The following is a 16,603-nucleotide window of genomic DNA, read 5'->3' on the forward strand; positions in this document are numbered from 1 at the left end:
GAGTGGTCCGTCACGCCCCAGGAGGAGATGCTCTGCACGAGCAGGGCCCGCCCTTATTTCGCTCTCTCTGCAGCCCCCTTTGGGGCAGTCCCGGGCGGAGCCAGGCGCAGAGGGGACGGCGACCAGAGCCCCTCCCATCCTCGCAAACCTCTGTCCTTACCTGGCCTAGGTGCGCGGCTCCCGGCTGCGTCTGCCCCAGGTATCACCAGCCGATTCTGGAGAATATGTGTGCCGAGTGGAGAACGATTCAGGCCCCAAGGAGGCCTCCATCATCGTCTCTGTCCTCCACAGCCGCCATCCAGGCCCCGGCTACACCCCAGGTGAGGAGCCAGAGGGGCTGGGCGAGGGCTGAGCCCTCCGGCCTCCCCTGTGTTCCCGAGGATGGCGCCCCGGGGTCTCTTCGGTGCTATCCAGACAGGAAGAGGCGCTCCTGGCAGGCTCCAATCCCCTCCTTCCCCTCGAGGAGAGATGAGGGGTCTGAGGGTGGAGACAGTTTGACCTGACTTACAGAGACCCCCATGGGGAGGGTACTGTTTCCGGAATTCGTCAGGAAGCAGCAGTCAGGGTTGAGCTCTGAGCTGGGAGTCGGGTTGACCTGCGCTCAAGTCCCGGCAGTCCTGGTTCAGCCAGCCTTGGACTGGTTATTGTACCTCTGGGGGCCTCAGTTTCCTCACGTGTGAAATGGGGACAGCATCCCCTAGTGTACTGTGGATGCACAGCACACACTCTGAAGAAAGGGGCTGGGGAGTGATCGTCGGCATCCTGTGGCCCGCCCCACCCCAGGGTGCTAAAGGACTCTGGTTCCCTGAGAGCCAGAGCAGCTCGTCACGGGTCAAGGTCTAGGTGGGCAGGCAGATGGGCCTGGAACGGCAGGTTGAAGGTCAGAGAGGGGAAAAAAGGGTCCAGCTGGCCCCGCCAGTGTGGTCCCAGCCCCCAGGGCTCCCATCCGTCCTCCCGAGCTCAGGCCTGGTCAGACCCCAGGGCTGCAGGGTGGGGAGTGGGGAGCTCAGGAGCCCTGGCCACTGACCAGCTCCTCTGCGCCCCAGCTCCCGGTGGAGCCCCAGCTCCAGGCGGTACCCAGCCCGTCCGCATCGAGCCCTCCTCCTCTCACGTGGCCGAAGGGCAGACGCTGGATCTGAACTGCGTGGTCCCCGGGCAGGCCCACGCCCAGGTCACGTGGTACAAACGTGGCGGCAGCCTCCCCGCGCGGCACCAGGTAGAGCAGCCCACCGCACCCCTCCCCCGGCCCAGGGCCAGCCTGCAGGAGGGGCTGCACAGAGCAGCTCCAGCCCCCTCCTGACCCTCCCCGGTTGCGTTCAGACCCACGGCTCGCTGCTGCGGCTGCACCAGGTGTCCCCAGCCGACTCGGGAGAGTATGTGTGCCGCGTGGTCCTGGGCTCTGGGCCCCTCGAGACTTCCGTCCTGGTCTCCATCGAGGCCTCTGACGCCGGCACCATCCCTGGTGAGTGGACAGTCAGTGACAGGCTGGCAGGGGCCCGAGGGCCTTCCCGAGGGCTCGTGACTCCTGTTGCTGACGTGGAGATCAGGGCTGGGAGGCCCACGCCGGCGCTGGCCACAGGGCCCGGCCCAGGTGGCCTCCGCGTTCCTGAATAACCCGCCATCTTCGCATCGCTGTTCCGTCTGGCCCACTTACGCGCCTTCCCGCCCCTGCCTCTCTCCCAGCCTCAGTTATCCTCATCCCTCCCTCCCTCTTCCTCACACCCCTCTGCAAGCCTGGGCTCCTGCTCCAGCCCCCTCCCCAAGGCTGCTCTGCTGAGGACCTCAAGCCCAGGAGGCCTCTAACTCTAAACCCACCAGGCCGAGCCAGCTCCAGGGTGGGCAGTTCTGGCCGTCTCCCCTGGGAGGCATCTATGACCCATCCCCTCTCCCCGCAGCCCCGGGACCCGTCCCTCCCGTCAGGATCGAGTCCTCGTCCCCCACAGTGGCCGAGGGGCAGACCCTGGACCTGAACTGCGTGGTGGCAGGCCAGGCCCACGCCCCGGTCACGTGGTACAAACGTGGGGGCACCCTCCCTGCCCGGCACCAGGTACCCGGGGGCAGAAAGGTGGGAGGTGGCCAGCCAGGGCTACACAGCAGACCACAGGGCGCGGAGGGAGCTGAGCTCGGAGGAACAGGGTATGGGGCGCCCGCCGGGCTCTGGGAAGCACCCCGCTCACACCCCTGCCCGCGTCTGTCCAGGTGCGTGGCTCCCGCTTGTACATCTTCCAGGCCTCCCCAGCGGACGCAGGCGAGTATGTCTGCAGGGCCAGCAACGGCGTGGAGGCCTCCATCACAGTCACAGTCACCAAGACCCAGGGCGCCAACTTCGCCTACCGTGAGTGGGGCCAGCCGGCCTGGGCTTGGAGGGAAAAGGGGAAAGGCCGGGGCCGCTGCAGAGGCCTGACTGACCGAGTGACCATCTCCTCCCCCAGCTCCTGGTGGCACCCAGCCCGTCCGCATCGAGCCCTCTTCCTCCCATGTGGCTGAAGGGCAGACCCTGGATCTGAACTGTGTGGTACCCGGGCAGCCCCACGCCCAGGTCACGTGGCACAAGCGTGGGGGCAGCCTGCCCGCCCGGCACCAGGTACGGGACTGGAGGAGGGACAGGCCGAGGAGGGGACGGGAGGGAGGCCCCTGGGAAGGGGAGGTCAGGGGTGGGAGAGCAGGAGGCTCCTCTGAGGCGGAGAGGCCCTGGACCCCTCTGCGCAGGTGTGTGATGCGATGCTCAGAGCCCAGACGCTCTGACCGGTCAGCCCAAGTGGAGTGTGACTGCCGCTTCCCCCACCTAGTCGTTTGGGCAAATCACTCAATCTCTCTGTAGCGTATTTTCAGCATCTGTAAAACGGTAACGATCGTACTAACCTTACAGAATTATCTTAAGGATGAAGGGAACTAATTTGCATGCAAAGTGCTCAGAGTTCTGGCTCACTGAAAGTGCTAGAGCTGTATTAGTGTCACGTCAGTAGCTGTTAGTATTGATATATTCTGTAGCATTTAGGATGCCACTGATTGTAAGATGCACTGTTACTTTATGTACCTCTGAGGTAAAAAAAGAAGAAGAAAACCCTGCCGTTTGTAATTCGCTATTAGATGCATATTGATTTCAGAGGCGTTTAAAAGTGTGTCTAGGGAATTCCCTGCCTGTGCAGTGGTTAGGACTCTGTGTTTTCACTGCCAAGGGCCTGGTTTCAGTCCCTGGTTGGAGAGCTGGGATTCCATAGGCCACACGGTGACACCCAAAAATAATAATAAAGCAAAAGTAATATGCATGTTACCAGCTCCATCCTATTTTTTTTTTATTTTAAATGTGTCCAGAAGTTGATGGAGTGTGGTGTTAGTGTTTGCTCAGTTCCCCATGGCTTCTCCTGACCACCCCTGGTCCTGGGATGAGACAGCCACTTCTCCACCTCTGAGCAGAATGGAGTTAAAAGTCAGTTCTCAGGCTCAGAGTGAGGCAGGGCGGCAGGTGATCAGTGCGAGGATCCTGAGAGGGCCCCCTCTGACCCCACCTCCATTCTGGCCAGACCCACGGCTCCCTGCTGAGACTGTACCAGGTGTCTCCGGCCGACTCGGGCGAGTACGTGTGCCGAGTGGTGGGCGGTTCAGTGCCCCTGGAGTCCTCTGTCCTGGTCAGCATTGAGCCTGTAGACTCTGTGCCTGGTGAGTGATGGGGGTTCGGGGGGGAGGCTCCCCACTCCAGCAAAGGCAGGACCCCAGAAACCAGCAGACCCTACCTCCACTCACACCCTCCCCTCCCCGCCTCCTCCCAGCTGGGGATTCACTCTCTGCCCTCTGTCCCCAGCGCTGGGGGTCACCCCCCCGGTCCGGATCGAGTCATCCTCCTCACACGTGGCTGAAGGACAGACGCTGGATCTGAACTGCCTGGTTTCTGGGCAGCCCCACGCCCAGGTCACGTGGCACAAGCGTGGGGGCAGCCTGCCCGCCCGGCACCAGGTAGGAGGCAGGGAGCTAAGCGGGGAGGGGGCCTGAAGGACCCTCGAGACTGCGGAGTGAGGAGCTTTGAGTTCGGATATTGCTCTGCCATCTTGCCTGGCCAGTCCTTTGACTTCCCTAAGACTCAGTGTCCTCATCTGTCAAATGGGCTCACACTGCCTAGCTCACCTGCTCCATAGTGAAAGTGAACTTTCAAGTCACTCAGTCGTGTCTGACTGTTTGCGACCCCATGGGCTTTATAGTCCATGGAATTCTCCAGGCCAAAATACTGGAGTGGGTAGCCTTTCCCTTCTCCAGGAGATCTTCCCAACCCAGGGATCGAACCCAGGTCTCCCTGCATTGCAGGCAGATTCTTTACCAGCTGAGCCACAAGGGAAGCCCAAGAATACTAGAGTGGGTAACCTATCCCTTCTCCAGCGGATCTTCCCAACCCAGGAATCAAACCGGGGTCTCCTGCATTGCAGGTGGATTCTTTACCAACTCAACTACTAGGGAATCCACCTGCTCCATCGGACATCCACAAATGCTGAGCCTCTACTTCCTCCCACTAGACCCAGTCCCAAAACCCCGTCAAAGGAGCTGAAGGGTCCTGAGTGCTGGTTCTCCCTGGAAGAGCTTCCCTCAGGCTCTTTCAGGCTGGGCGGGGGTGGCCAGGGAAGGGAGCCTGAATCCCAAAACCCCGTCAAAGGAGCTGAAGGGTCCTGAGTGCTGGTTCTCCCTGGAAGAGCTTCCCGCAGGCTCTTTCAGGCTGGGTGGGGGCGGCCAGGGAAGGGGGCCTGAACCGTGAGCCCCAGCACAGCTCTGAGCCCGCCTGGCCTCCCAGGTTCACGGCTCCAGGCTGCGGCTGCCCCAGATGACTCCGGCGGACTCCGGGGAGTACGTGTGCCGCGTGGTCAGCGGCTCAGGCACCCAGGAGGCCTCGGTCCTCGTCACCATCCAGCAGCGCCGTGGCCCCACCCGCTGTGAGTGTCCCAGGGTCGCCGCAGACGGGCTGGGAGGGGCCACTCCACCCTCGCTGGCCCCCACACCCTAACCCCCCTCTCTCCCCGCTCCCAGACCAAAACGTGGTGTACCCTGTCCGCATCGAGTCCTCCTCTGACTCCCTGGCCAACGGGCGCACCCTGGACCTTAACTGCCTGGTGGCCAGCCAAGCCCCCCATACCATCACCTGGTACAAGCGTGGAGGCAGCCTCCCCAGCCGGCACCAGGTATGGAGCCAGCGAGCAGAGAGGGTGCACGCCAGGGGGCGTGGCTGGCCCCCATGGGAACCGGGAGGAGCTCCTCACAGCCCTCCTCTGTGCTCATTCAGTCATTCAACACACAAAGAGCGTTCTTGCCAGAGGGGTCCTGGCCAGTGCTGGGGACACCGAGAGGAGTCCCACTGGCCCGCGTGGGTCCAGCACAGAACATTCTGTGATTCGCTCACTCCTGGCCCTTCCCCGAGAACCTGCTCCAGGCCACGTCCCACTCCCGCCACTGAGAATTCTAAGGGGATGAGACCAGGCATGCCCGCGGGTAGCTCAAAGACTAATGGGCAAGGCAGGTGTGCCGTGTGACAGCCCTGTAGAAAGAGTCCCCACGGAGGGCCTCGGCGGGCTTGCTGGAGGGGTGACAGCTGAGAAAGAGTGCAAAGGCTGGAGGCACCCTGCACCCAGCCCAGAAGCTCAGAAAGGCCATTGACGGAGTTCAGGAGGAGACCAGGATGGGGGCAGGGCCCCCCCCCAACCCTCCCCAAAGCAAGGCAGCAAGGATGCCAGAGTCTGGGAGAGGTGGAGGGGCCACGCCCCCACCCACTGACACCTGCTCCGCCTTAGATCGTGGGCTCCAGGCTTCGGATCCCCCAGGTGACACCCGCAGACTCGGGTGAGTACGTGTGCCATGTCAGTAACGGTGCCGGCTCCCAGGAGACCTCACTCATCGTCACCATCCAGGGCAGTGACTCCTCCCACGGTGAGCACTGCCGAGGGCAGGGGGTCAGGCGAGTGGGTGCCGGGGGAGGTAGTGAGGTCCTGGCACTGGTCACTGCCGTCTAACTCCGGCTGTCTGGCCCATTCTCTCGGTCCCCAGTGCCCAGTGTCTCCCCACCGATCAGGATCGAGTCCTCGTCCCCCACGGTGGTCGAAGGGCAGACCCTGGATCTGAACTGCGTGGTCGCTGGGCAGCCCCAGGCCACCATCACGTGGTACAAGCGTGGGGGCAGCCTTCCTGCTCGACACCAGGTATGGAGCAGAGCCCGGCCGTGGGGTGGGCACCTCAGGGACAGCCCCCAGGGCAAGCGGCCCGAAGCGTTAGCTGCTGGTCCTTCCTCCTGCTGAGACAAGACAGAGGGTGGCCTCAGCCGGTCTGATGGAGGAGGCCTGATCCAGCCAGTGACCCCTCAGCCCCTCAACCCCCTCCATCTCTGCACCCCCAGGCCCACGGCTCCCGCCTAAGGCTGCACCAGATGTCCGTGGCAGATTCCGGCGAGTATGTGTGCCGGGCCAACAACAACATCGATGCCCTGGAGGCCTCCATCGTGGTCTCAGTCACCCCCGGCACTGGTGGCCCCTCCGGTGAGTCCAGTGAGTGACCCAGGAAGGGAGTGGGAGATGCTGGTACCTGTGTTTCCTGGGGAAGAAGGGCTCTGTAGTCAGGGCACTCAGACGAGGTGGTGGGCCAGGACGAGGGCTCCCCAGAAAGAAGCCTGGGTTCACACCCTGCCAGCGCCACTAAGGACCTTGAGGGAGAGACTCCCCTCTCGGCTTCGGTACCATCGTCAGTGAAACGGGGACATGGGTCCTTTCAGCCTCAGAGAGCTGTCCCGTACAGTGGCCACTAGCCACGCTTGGCCTTCATGTTTCAATAACCAAGCGCACAGGAGCTGCGCTAGCTGGTAGCTGCTACTGCATCAGTGTGGGTGGTAAACACGCCCATCATCGCAGGAAGTCGGTGAATTTTGTGAGGCTGACATGAGTTGGTAATGCACAGAAAGCACTTAGAACAGTGCCTGGCATCCTGTAATAAGTGTTAGCGTTCCTACCTGGGGGGCAGTGGGAATTTCTGCAGTTGAGGCTCCCAAATGACTTAGGACCAAAGCCCTGGCTCTCTGTCTCTGTGCCCCCAGGCCCCAGCGGGACCATGCCCATCAGGATCGAGTCGTCGTCTTCCCACGTGGCCGAAGGGCAGACCCTGGATCTGAACTGCGTGGTCCCCGGCCAGGCCCATGCACAGGTCACGTGGCACAGGCGTGGAGGCAGCCTCCCGGCTCACCACCAGGTGGGGGCGTGAGCGCGGGGCAGGACCTAGTAGGAGGGCTGCTGGATGTGGGCGCCCCGGCTTGGGGCCTGTCCCTCACGCCCTGCCCGGGAGGGAGACCTGGGAGCCCCCCGTGGGACACGGGGCCTGCCTGGGTCAGAGGCTGAGCCCCGGGCCCCGGCCTCCAAGGGCTGATCCTCCACGCCGCCTCACTTCTGCTTCTCTCCCGCGCCGTGCCCCTCAGACCCACGGCTCACGGCTGCGGCTGCACCGGGTGTCCCCGGCCGACTCGGGCGAGTACGTGTGCCGTGTGGCCCTCGGCTCTGGGCCCCTGGAGGCCTCCGTCCTGGTCACCATTGAAGCTTCCGGCTCTGGCAGTGTTGTCGTCCCTGGTGAGGATCCCTGCAGTGGGGCTGGGAGGCTGGAGGAGGGAGGTGAGGAGGGGACCAAGGTCGGGAGCCAGAGCGAACGGGTTTTGTCCCCAGGGGCCCGAGAACACGGAGCCAAGAGTCTGGCTTGTGGGGCTTGAGCCCCCAGCACTCTGTCCACACTCTGAAATGTTACACGAGCCACTCCTGTGTGTCCCTTTCTGCATCTGGTCTAGTGGGGCTGGTAGAGCCCTTGCAACCATGACACAGGTTCCTTAAAAGGCTGCAACTTGCACCTCTGGGGTCAGAGAGGGTGATTTTAAGTGGTACCCTGATAAACACCTTTTATATCGATGGTGGTATACTGGACAAAAAACAACAAGTCAGACCTGTCATAATTGCATGGAAATCATTGCCTATAATGGGGCTGTGTATTTAAGGGTCATCTTCAGTGACTCACTTAAAAAGGAAAATGGAAAGGAATTAACAGCACAGGCAGTGTGTGGCTGTAAGAGGATTCATGATAATAGTACCTGAGCTGCTGAGTAATGAGCATGATACACACTTATTAGGTGGTGGGCCCTGGTATATTTACACATAGGAACTCATTTCACCCTCACAGTAAGCGTTTGCGGTTGGTATGATGGTTCTCTCTGTTTTACAGATGGGGAAACTGACGCATGGAAAGGTTTTTTTTGTTTGTTTGTTTGTTCATTTAGTTTAGTTTTTTTTTAATAGCTTTCCAAAGGTCCTACAACTGATAAACGGCAGGGCTGGGTTTTGAACTCAGGCAGTGTGGCCCCAGAGCCTGGTTCTTACCACATACTATGCAAGTCCGGGAAACATTAGTGATCCGTGTGGAGGGCCCCGGCCCTGAGCCCCGGCCGCCCGCGATGATGTGAGCTCAGGAGATGGTGGGCCATCGTCTCGAGAATGAGGCGCCTCTGTGCCCCTGGCTAACCCAGCTGCTCCAGGCCTCAGAGGAACGGGAAGGGGGCAATCAGGACTGTCGTCGCGTAGCCTCTGAACACCTGGGCACCCAGGGGCAGGGGCTGAGGGTGCACGGAGCCCCAGCTCACTGACTTCTCCCTGTGGGCCAGCCCCGGGCGGAGCTCCACCCATCCGCATCGAGACCTCCTCCTCCCACGTGGCCGAAGGGCAGACCCTGGATCTGAAATGCGTGGTGCCCGGCCAGGCCCATGCTCAGGTCACCTGGCACAGGCGTGGAGGCAGCCTCCCTGCTCGGCACCAGGTATGGAGTCTGAAGAAAGCAGGGTGCGGGCACCCCCTCCCCACTCCCCCTGCCCAGGAGGGAAGGTGGCCCCAGCACATTCAAGGCTTCAGGAGAAATGGCAGAAGGTCACTGGGGGTCAGGGGGTCAAGGGCAAGCTGGACATGGTTGGGCTAAACCCTTCATATCAAGGGCTGCCCAGAACCTTGGCATGAATTAGGAAAGGACAGCTCTTGAACTTCCCCAGTGGTTAAGACTCCAATGCAGGGGGAATGGGTTCAATCCCTAGCTGGGGAACTAAGATCCAACATGCTACAGAGTACAGCCAAAAATTAAACAAACAAACAAAAAAAAAAACAGAAAAGAACACTCTTACTCAGGACACTGCTTGCTCCTGCCAGGAAAAATGTAACAGAAAACATCCTCTGCAGTGTCTAATGTCAGAAGGGGGTCGCCTTTGGCAGGAGACCGCCTCCGCGGTGGCCCGTGACGGTTCTGCGGGACGGGTGTCAGGGCTGGGGCAACTGAAAAACTTGGCCACCGGCCTCCACCCCCCGCCAAGTTCACTCTCCCCACCCTGGCCAGGTCCACGGCCCGCTGCTGAGGCTGAACCACGTGTCCCCCGCCGACTCTGGTGAATACTCCTGCCAAGTGTCCAGCAGCTCAGGCACCCTGGAGGCTTCCGTCCTGGTCACAATCGAGGCTTCCAGCCCAAGTCCCATTCCTGGTGAGCGACAAGAGCCGCGGGTGGTGCTGGGGCGCAGGCTTGGGGCCCCTTCCTGGCCTTGTTCCTCCTGCTCTCCCGCAGGGCTCTAGCCCTTGGCTGCAGGAAGGTCCCCAACCACTGGGGACCAAGGTCTCATGTGGCACGCCAGCCCCCAGGGGACCGAGACTCTTCTTAAGTCAGCGGCACTCAGCCATGTCAGCTGCTCTGAAGCCAGTGCACCTCCAAGGAGCACCGGCTGGCGCTCACTGCCCCCCGCCTTCGGCATCTGCCTGCACCCCCAGAGCCTCGGCTTTCTCACCCACCGCCCGTTGTGTCCACAGCCCCAGGACTCGCCCAGCCCATCCACATCGAGGCCTCCTCCTCCCACGTGACCGAAGGGCAGACCGTCGATCTGAACTGCGTGGTCCCCGGGCAGGCCCACGCCCAGGTCACCTGGCACAAGCGTGGGGGCAGCCTGCCCGCCCGGCACCAGGTACGGGGGCCCTGGATGGGGAGGAATCCAGAGCGGGCCAGGTCTGACCTGCGGTTACCTTCTGCCTCCCCGACCTTCTCCATACAAACCCCGGCCTGCTTGGGGACCCCAGGGGATCAAATGCTTTCCTGCAAGGAGTTATCACCAGCCGGAGAGTCAAGAGACCTGGGTTCTTCTCCTGGCTCTGCTGCTGAATCATCTCCTGAGCCAGTTTCCCCCTCTACAAAGGGGATATGTTGGGCTTGTAGGTGTCTGTGAACCACGCTCCCCTCTCCAGCTGGAGCTCTGAGCTCCTGAGACCCAAGGGAGAACTCTTTACACACTGGCACAGCTGGGCTCGGGGGCTTGCCCTGCCCCAAGTGCTTTGGCATGACGGCCACCCCTCATCATTCCGACAGACCCACGGCTCCCGGCTACGGCTCCACCACGTCTCCCAGTCTGACTCTGGAGAATACGTGTGTCGCGTGGTTGGCGGCTCAGGGTCCGAGCAGGAAGCCTCCTTCACCATCACTGTCCCACCCAGCGCGGGGTCCTCCTACCGTGAGTGAGGCAGACACCATGGGCCAGGGGAGGCGGGGAGACCCTGGAACCCACACAGCCCTGCCCAGCCCAGCCCTCTGTCCCCCAGGTCTTAGGAGCCCTGTGATCTCCATTGACCCGCCCAGCAGCACCGTGCAGCAGGGCCAAGATGCCAGCTTCAAGTGCCTCGTCCATGATGGGGCAGCCCCCATCAGCCTTGAGTGGAAGACTCGGAACCAGGAGCTGGAGGGTGAGCTGGACCGGGTGCAGGGGGGGCTGGAGATGGGTACGAATGCACGATGACCACCACTGGAGGCTGGGTGGAGGGGACCCTGGCACCAAACTCACCGTGTGACCCTGGGTAAAGCCCTTCTCCCTGGGGTCTGGGTGTCCCAATGTGGATGGGGACAGGGCCGGACCCAGAAATGTCTCCATCTTCATTGGCCATGCCTGTGACCTCGTGAGCTGGATACACCCAGACCAGAGGGGTTGGGGCACGGGGCGCTGGTGCGCCTCCTGGCAGCTCCCAGGCAGGAGGACACCCTCACTGACCGTACCCTCCCTGATGCCAGACAACGTCCGCATCAGCCCCAATGGCTCCATCATCACCATCGTGGGCGCCCGGCCCAGCAACCACGGTGCCTACCGCTGCGTGGCTTCCAATGCCTACGGTGTGGCCCAGAGTGTTGTGAACCTCAGCGTGCATGGTGAGGGCCTTCGACCCCGCAGGCTCTGCCTTCCTGTTTCCAGCCCCAATTCCCACCTCTGGCCCTCGCCTCTCTCTTGGGCGTTCTCCTTCTCTGAGCCTCGGTCCCTACGTGGGTTCAGTGGGGGGGCCAGTGCCCACTGGCAGCTGCCGACAAGGGGGCTGTGACAGGGCACGTGATCGGCAGGGCCCCGCGTGTGTATCAGCCGTGCCGCTCCTCTGGACAGGGCCCCCTGTGGTGTCCGTGCTCCCCGAGGGCCCTGTGCGGGTGAAGCTGGGGAAGGACGTCACCCTGGAGTGTGTCAGTTCCGGGGAGCCCCGATCTTCTGCTCGCTGGACCCGGATCGGTGCCCCCACCCACTTGGAGCAGCGGGCGCATGGGCTCCTGGACAGCCACACAGTACTGCAGGTGAGGCCAGGGAGGTCTCATCTCTGGATCTGAGGCCCAGTCAGAGCCCATCCTTGAGCAGATACTTGGAGGAGAGAGTGGTGGGTCACCAGATGGGTGATGAATTGATGGAGAAGGGGAGGGTTAGGCGGATGATGGGTAGATTGGAAGACAGTCAGGAAGAAAGAAGGAAAGTGGAGAAAAGGGAAGGAGGAAAGAACGGATTGAAGGATGAGTGGTGGGGTGGGTCAGTGGATGGATAGATGGGTGGGTGGATGGATGGATGGGTCGGTGGATGGGTAGATGGATGGATGGGTGAGTAGATGGATGGATAGATGGATGGGTGGGTGGGTAAGTAGGTGGATGGATGAGTGGGTAGATGGGTGAGTGGGTGGGTAGGTAGATGGGTGGATGAGTGGATAGATGGATGGGAGGGTAGATGGGTGGATGGTATATGGATGGATGAACAGAGGGGTGGGGTGACTGGATAGACAAGTAAATGCGTGGACTGGTGGGACGTCTTGAGTGTGAGCCCTCAAGTAGCCAGTCAAATAGGAAAGCTAAAAACAGATGAACAAGTAGAGGAAAGAGTTTAAAACCAAGCCAAAAGCTAGGGGCTGCCGCCAAGGTACCCCCCTCAAGGGTCCCCTAACCAAGACCCTTGCTTCTTCCAGATTTCATCAGCTAAACCGTCAGATGCGGGCACCTACGTCTGCCTAGCTCAGAACGCACTGGGCACGGCACAGAAGCGAGTGGAAGTGATTGTAGACACGGGTGCCGTGGCCCCGGGGGCCCCCCAGGTCCAGGTGGAAGAAGTCGAGCTGACCGTGGAAGCCGGACACACAGCCACCCTGCGCTGTTCAGCCACAGGTGCAGACGGGCACGGGCCCACGGGTGGGCGGGGGCGCGGGCCCACGAGGCGGGCGGGGGCGTGGGCCCGGAATTTAGACATCTTTGGAGACCCAAAGACGGTGTCATGCCCAGGGAGGGGGCAGTCACCCAGCGATGGCTGAGGGGCCTGCTTAGTGGCCCCCATGAAGGAGCAAGCTCACCCAGGTCCCTTCCTGACCATGCCGCCCCCCAGCCAATCCTGGGGGACAGCCCAGACCAACCTCTGCCGCTCCACTCTGCAGGCAGCCCCAAGCCCACCATCCACTGGTCCAAGCTGCGCTCCCCACTGCCCTGGCAGCACCGGCTGGAAGGCGACACGCTCATCATCCCGCGGGTGGCCCAGCAGGACTCGGGCCAGTACATCTGCAACGCCTCCAGCCCGGCCGGGCACGCGGAGGCCACCGTCGTCCTGCACGTAGAGAGTAAGGCCCTGGCCCGCCCTCCCCAGGCTACCGTCTCTGCACCGCATGGAGGTCCAAGCGCCCCTCACCACCCCCAGCCAGGCTCCACACCCATCCCAGATGGAACCCCAGGAGCCCCATCTGGAGGGTCGCAGGCCCCTCAGGCCCCGGGAGCCTGCCCTCCCCTAGCACGCATATGCCTGCCTGGGACTTGGCCCGCCCTCATCCGCAGTCCCCGGGGCTCAGCATCCTTCGGCTTCGCCGGTCCCTTTGGCCAGTTGCTGGGGCCCAGCACCAGCTGCCACCCTGACCTCTGTGTCTCCCCCACCCCCGACCCCAGGCCCGCCCTACGCCACCACCGTCCCGGAGCACACCTCGGTGCGAGCCGGGGAGGCCGTGCAGCTGCAGTGCCTGGCTCACGGGACGCCCCCGCTGACCTTCCAGTGGAGCCGCGTGGGTGGCCACCTCCCGGCGGGGGCCACCGCCAGGAACGAGCTGCTGCTGTTCGAGGCCGCAGCCCCCGAGGACTCGGGCCGCTACCGCTGCCAGGTCACCAACAGGGTGGGCTTGGCCGAGGCCTTCGCCCAGGTGCTCGTCCGAGGTGAGCGGCCGCGGCTCGGGCTGGGCAGGACGGGGGTCCGTTTTTCCTCTAGGCGCTCGTCTGAGCCCTTCACTTGCCCCATAGCTGGCGCTTCACTTGGGGCACAGAGCGCCCCCTTGATTACTCTAGCGGGAACTCCTGCCTTTCCCCTGTTCCCCAAGGCCCGAGGCAGGCCTGCCTCCTCCAGAAAGACCCGCCTCACTGTTCTCAGCACCTGTAGCTCTCACCGCTGTGTCCCCCGCCCCGCTCCTGGACATTGACCTCACACTGCCGGAGGCTATGTTTACATAAGTACCCCAGCCTGCCTCACCTGCTGGACTGGACAATCAGGGCAGGGCCTGAATCTGGACCTAGCAGCTCCGGGCTTGTCCACCCACAGCAAGAACGGGCTGTGTAAATGCCAGACGGTGACCACAAGGAGTGTGTGCTGGGGCAGCACCCCAGCTGCCCAGGCTCTCAGCAGGTTTCCAGGGAATCCAGCGTCTCTGTGGTCTCCTCGGGAGCTCCGGGCCAGAGTCAGCCCGGGTCCTGGGTTCAATGCCCCAGCTCCGTGGCTTGATGCCTGTGCGACCTTGGCCAAGTCAGTGGATCTCAAGCTTCATTGTTTTCATCCTGTCGAGTAGAGAGGACGAGGCTAGCACAAAGGCTGACTTAGAAAGATACATGTATATAGAGCCTGGAGCAGGTAGTGGGCGCTTGGTAAATGGTGGTAATATGCATTTGACCCACTCACCTACCCGGACAGGTAGGTGCCCTCACCTGGGATCTTCGTATTTTCTGTAAATTTGTATTCACTTATTGATTGATTGATTGATTTTTGGCTGTGATGGGTCTTCACTGCTTTGCAAGGGCCTTCTCAAGTTGCAGAAGTGGGGGCTACTCTTGTGGTGCAGTGACTTCTCTTGTTGCGGAACACAGGCCCTGGGGCACAGGGGCTTTAGACCCTGTGGTCTGCGGGCTGAGCAGTTGCAGCTCCTGGGCTCCAAAACATAGGCTTCTGTAGTTGTGGTGCCCGGGCTTAGTTGCTCAGTGGCAAGGAGCATCTTCTTAGATCAGGGATCAAACCCGTGTTCCCCTGCACTGGCAGGCAGATTCCTATCCCCTGCGCCACCAGGGAAGCCCCCTCCTGTTTTAGACTAGGGTCAGAATAGCCTTTGCTGTCCTTCCTTCAAATGTCCGAATCTTTCCAAGACTGAACCCTCCCGAAGTCCAGGAGCCTGTGAAAGCACAGTCCAGCACTTCACAGACTTTTTTTCTTTCATACGCACTTATTTGGCTGCGTTGGGTCTTAACCGCAGCACATAGGACCTTTCATTGCAGTGTGCAGTCGTCTCTCTAGTCGTGACCCAGGCTCTGCAGGTGGGGCTTGCAGGCTTAGCTGTCCTACGGCATGTGGAACCTCAGTTCCCTGACCAGGGGTTGAACCTGCGTCCCTTGCCTTGGGAGGTGGTTTCTTCATTACTGGACCACCAGGGGAGTCCCCACAGACCCTTATATGTGTTGAATAAATAATTAAACAAGTGAGCAGGTAAATGAATCTGCCAGTAAAAGGTCTTTTTACCCTGGTCAGAGAGGCAAATGGGAGAAGAACGTCCTTTGAATGTTAGGATGGGGGTTCCCGGGTCCTGGTGCTGCATCGGAGATATCACACACACACACACACTCTCACAACCTCGTGCCTGTCCCCGCAGGCCCCTCTGGCTCTCTCCCTGCCACGCCCGCACCAGCAGGATCCGCACCCACAGTCCAGGTCACGCCTCAGCTGGAGACTAAGAGTATAGGAGCCAGCGTGGAGTTCCACTGCGTCGTGCCCAGCGACCCAGGCACCCAGCTCCGCTGGGTCAAGGAAGGGGGTCCGCTGCCTCCCGGCCACAGTGTGCATGATGGGGTGCTCCGGTGAGTGGGGAGGGGTGCCCCACACCGGGCACACAGCATGCATGGTGGGGTGCTCCAGTGAGTGGGGTGTGGCCCCCCCAGGCACACAGCGTGCATGATGGGGTGCTCCGGTGAGTGGGGTGGGGTGCCCCAGCCCAGGCACACAGTGTGCATGATGGGGTGCTCCGGTGAGTGGGGTGGGGCCCCCACCCAGGCAAACAGTGGGGCTGTTAGAACCCCTGCCCTACAGGGAGGGCTGAGTGTGCAATGATGGCCTTGAGAAGTCACTTCACCTCCCTGAGCCTCAGGCTGTCTGTCATGCAGTGGGTTATGCGAGACCCCAGAGCACTGAGCACAGCGCTCAGCACAGGGAGGGGCTGCAGTCCTCAGTGGCCCATGTCTTACTGTTGTTAAAGGCAAGTGGAACAGGCTCTGGGGCCAGATACATACACATGGCCCAGACTGCAGCTCTGCTGCCTGACAACTGTGTGACCTTGAGCTCTAGACCAGAAGGTCTTGGTGTGAAATGGGTGTGGCGACATTCACCCTGCCTGCCTGTCTCCCAGGGTTCTGGGGAGACTAGAAATTTACATCCTGTGCTGATCTCTGACAGCTTTTAACTCCTACACAGTTGCCAAATATTCTCAGCAATTGTTTTTATTCATCGATGTCTTATTTGTTTCTTCACAGAATCCAGAACTTGGACCAGAATTGCCAAGGAACCTATGTGTGCCAGGCCCAGGGACCATGGGGGCAAGCCCAGGCCAGTGCCCAGCTGGTTGTCCAAGGTAGGAGGGTGGCTTCAGGCTTCTGCTGAGAGCAGGGGACAGAGATGAAAGGCTTAGGGACCATATTCCCCAAGAAACCCCTTGAGTGAGTGATAGTCACTCTGATGTCCAACTCTTTGCAACCGCATCGACTGTAGCCACCGGGCTCCTTTGTTAATGGAATTTTCCAGGCAAGAATACTGAAGTGGGTTGCCATTTCCTTCTCCAAAGAAACCCCTTGAATGTGTACAAATAAAGAGAATTATTTGACTGTATCTTGCTTAGATCTGGGCTCCCCTGGTGGCTCAGCTGGTAAAGAGTCCACCTGCAATGCAGGAGACCTGGGTTCGATTCCTGGGTTGGGAAGATTCCCTGGAGAAGAGAAAGGCAACCCACTCCAGTATTCTGGCCCGGAGAATCCCACGGACTGTATAGTCCAGGGGGTCGCAAAGAGTCGGACACAATGGAG

The 16,603-nt window shown here is 61.1% G+C and overlaps 1 protein-coding gene across 9 annotated transcripts in view; it reads left to right on the top strand.

Annotated features, from left to right (window-relative positions):
- Positions 1-16,603, top strand: part of HSPG2 (heparan sulfate proteoglycan 2) — a 109,939-nt gene that overhangs the window by 80,476 nt on the left and 12,860 nt on the right. For 5 of the 9 annotated variants that reach the window (XM_027521128.1, XM_027521146.1, XM_027521137.1 and 2 more), the window contains 27 exons: positions 170-320; positions 1,047-1,216; positions 1,321-1,462; positions 1,896-2,047; positions 2,200-2,335; positions 2,433-2,584; positions 3,525-3,660; positions 3,803-3,954; positions 4,778-4,916; positions 5,011-5,162; positions 5,769-5,904; positions 6,022-6,173; positions 6,368-6,515; positions 7,058-7,209; positions 7,433-7,580; positions 8,657-8,808; positions 9,373-9,514; positions 9,835-9,986; positions 10,385-10,526; positions 10,615-10,755; positions 11,078-11,212; positions 11,439-11,620; positions 12,274-12,469; positions 12,733-12,912; positions 13,232-13,492; positions 15,184-15,388; positions 16,058-16,155. In XM_027521128.1, coding sequence (XP_027376929.1) covers positions 170-320; positions 1,047-1,216; positions 1,321-1,462; positions 1,896-2,047; positions 2,200-2,335; positions 2,433-2,584; positions 3,525-3,660; positions 3,803-3,954; positions 4,778-4,916; positions 5,011-5,162; positions 5,769-5,904; positions 6,022-6,173; positions 6,368-6,515; positions 7,058-7,209; positions 7,433-7,580; positions 8,657-8,808; positions 9,373-9,514; positions 9,835-9,986; positions 10,385-10,526; positions 10,615-10,755; positions 11,078-11,212; positions 11,439-11,620; positions 12,274-12,469; positions 12,733-12,912; positions 13,232-13,492; positions 15,184-15,388; positions 16,058-16,155 — 4,204 coding nt within the window. The remainder of the gene's footprint in view (positions 1-169; positions 321-1,046; positions 1,217-1,320; positions 1,463-1,895; positions 2,048-2,199; positions 2,336-2,432; positions 2,585-3,524; positions 3,661-3,802; positions 3,955-4,777; positions 4,917-5,010; positions 5,163-5,768; positions 5,905-6,021; positions 6,174-6,367; positions 6,516-7,057; positions 7,210-7,432; positions 7,581-8,656; positions 8,809-9,372; positions 9,515-9,834; positions 9,987-10,384; positions 10,527-10,614; positions 10,756-11,077; positions 11,213-11,438; positions 11,621-12,273; positions 12,470-12,732; positions 12,913-13,231; positions 13,493-15,183; positions 15,389-16,057; positions 16,156-16,603) is intronic. The other 4 variants (XM_027521153.1, XM_027521183.1, XM_027521186.1 and 1 more) reach the window with 2 other exon arrangements.

Source organism: Bos indicus x Bos taurus, chromosome 2 (genome assembly GCF_003369695.1).
Source record: "Bos indicus x Bos taurus breed Angus x Brahman F1 hybrid chromosome 2, Bos_hybrid_MaternalHap_v2.0, whole genome shotgun sequence".
NCBI classification, from domain to species: domain Eukaryota; kingdom Metazoa; phylum Chordata; class Mammalia; order Artiodactyla; family Bovidae; genus Bos; species Bos indicus x Bos taurus.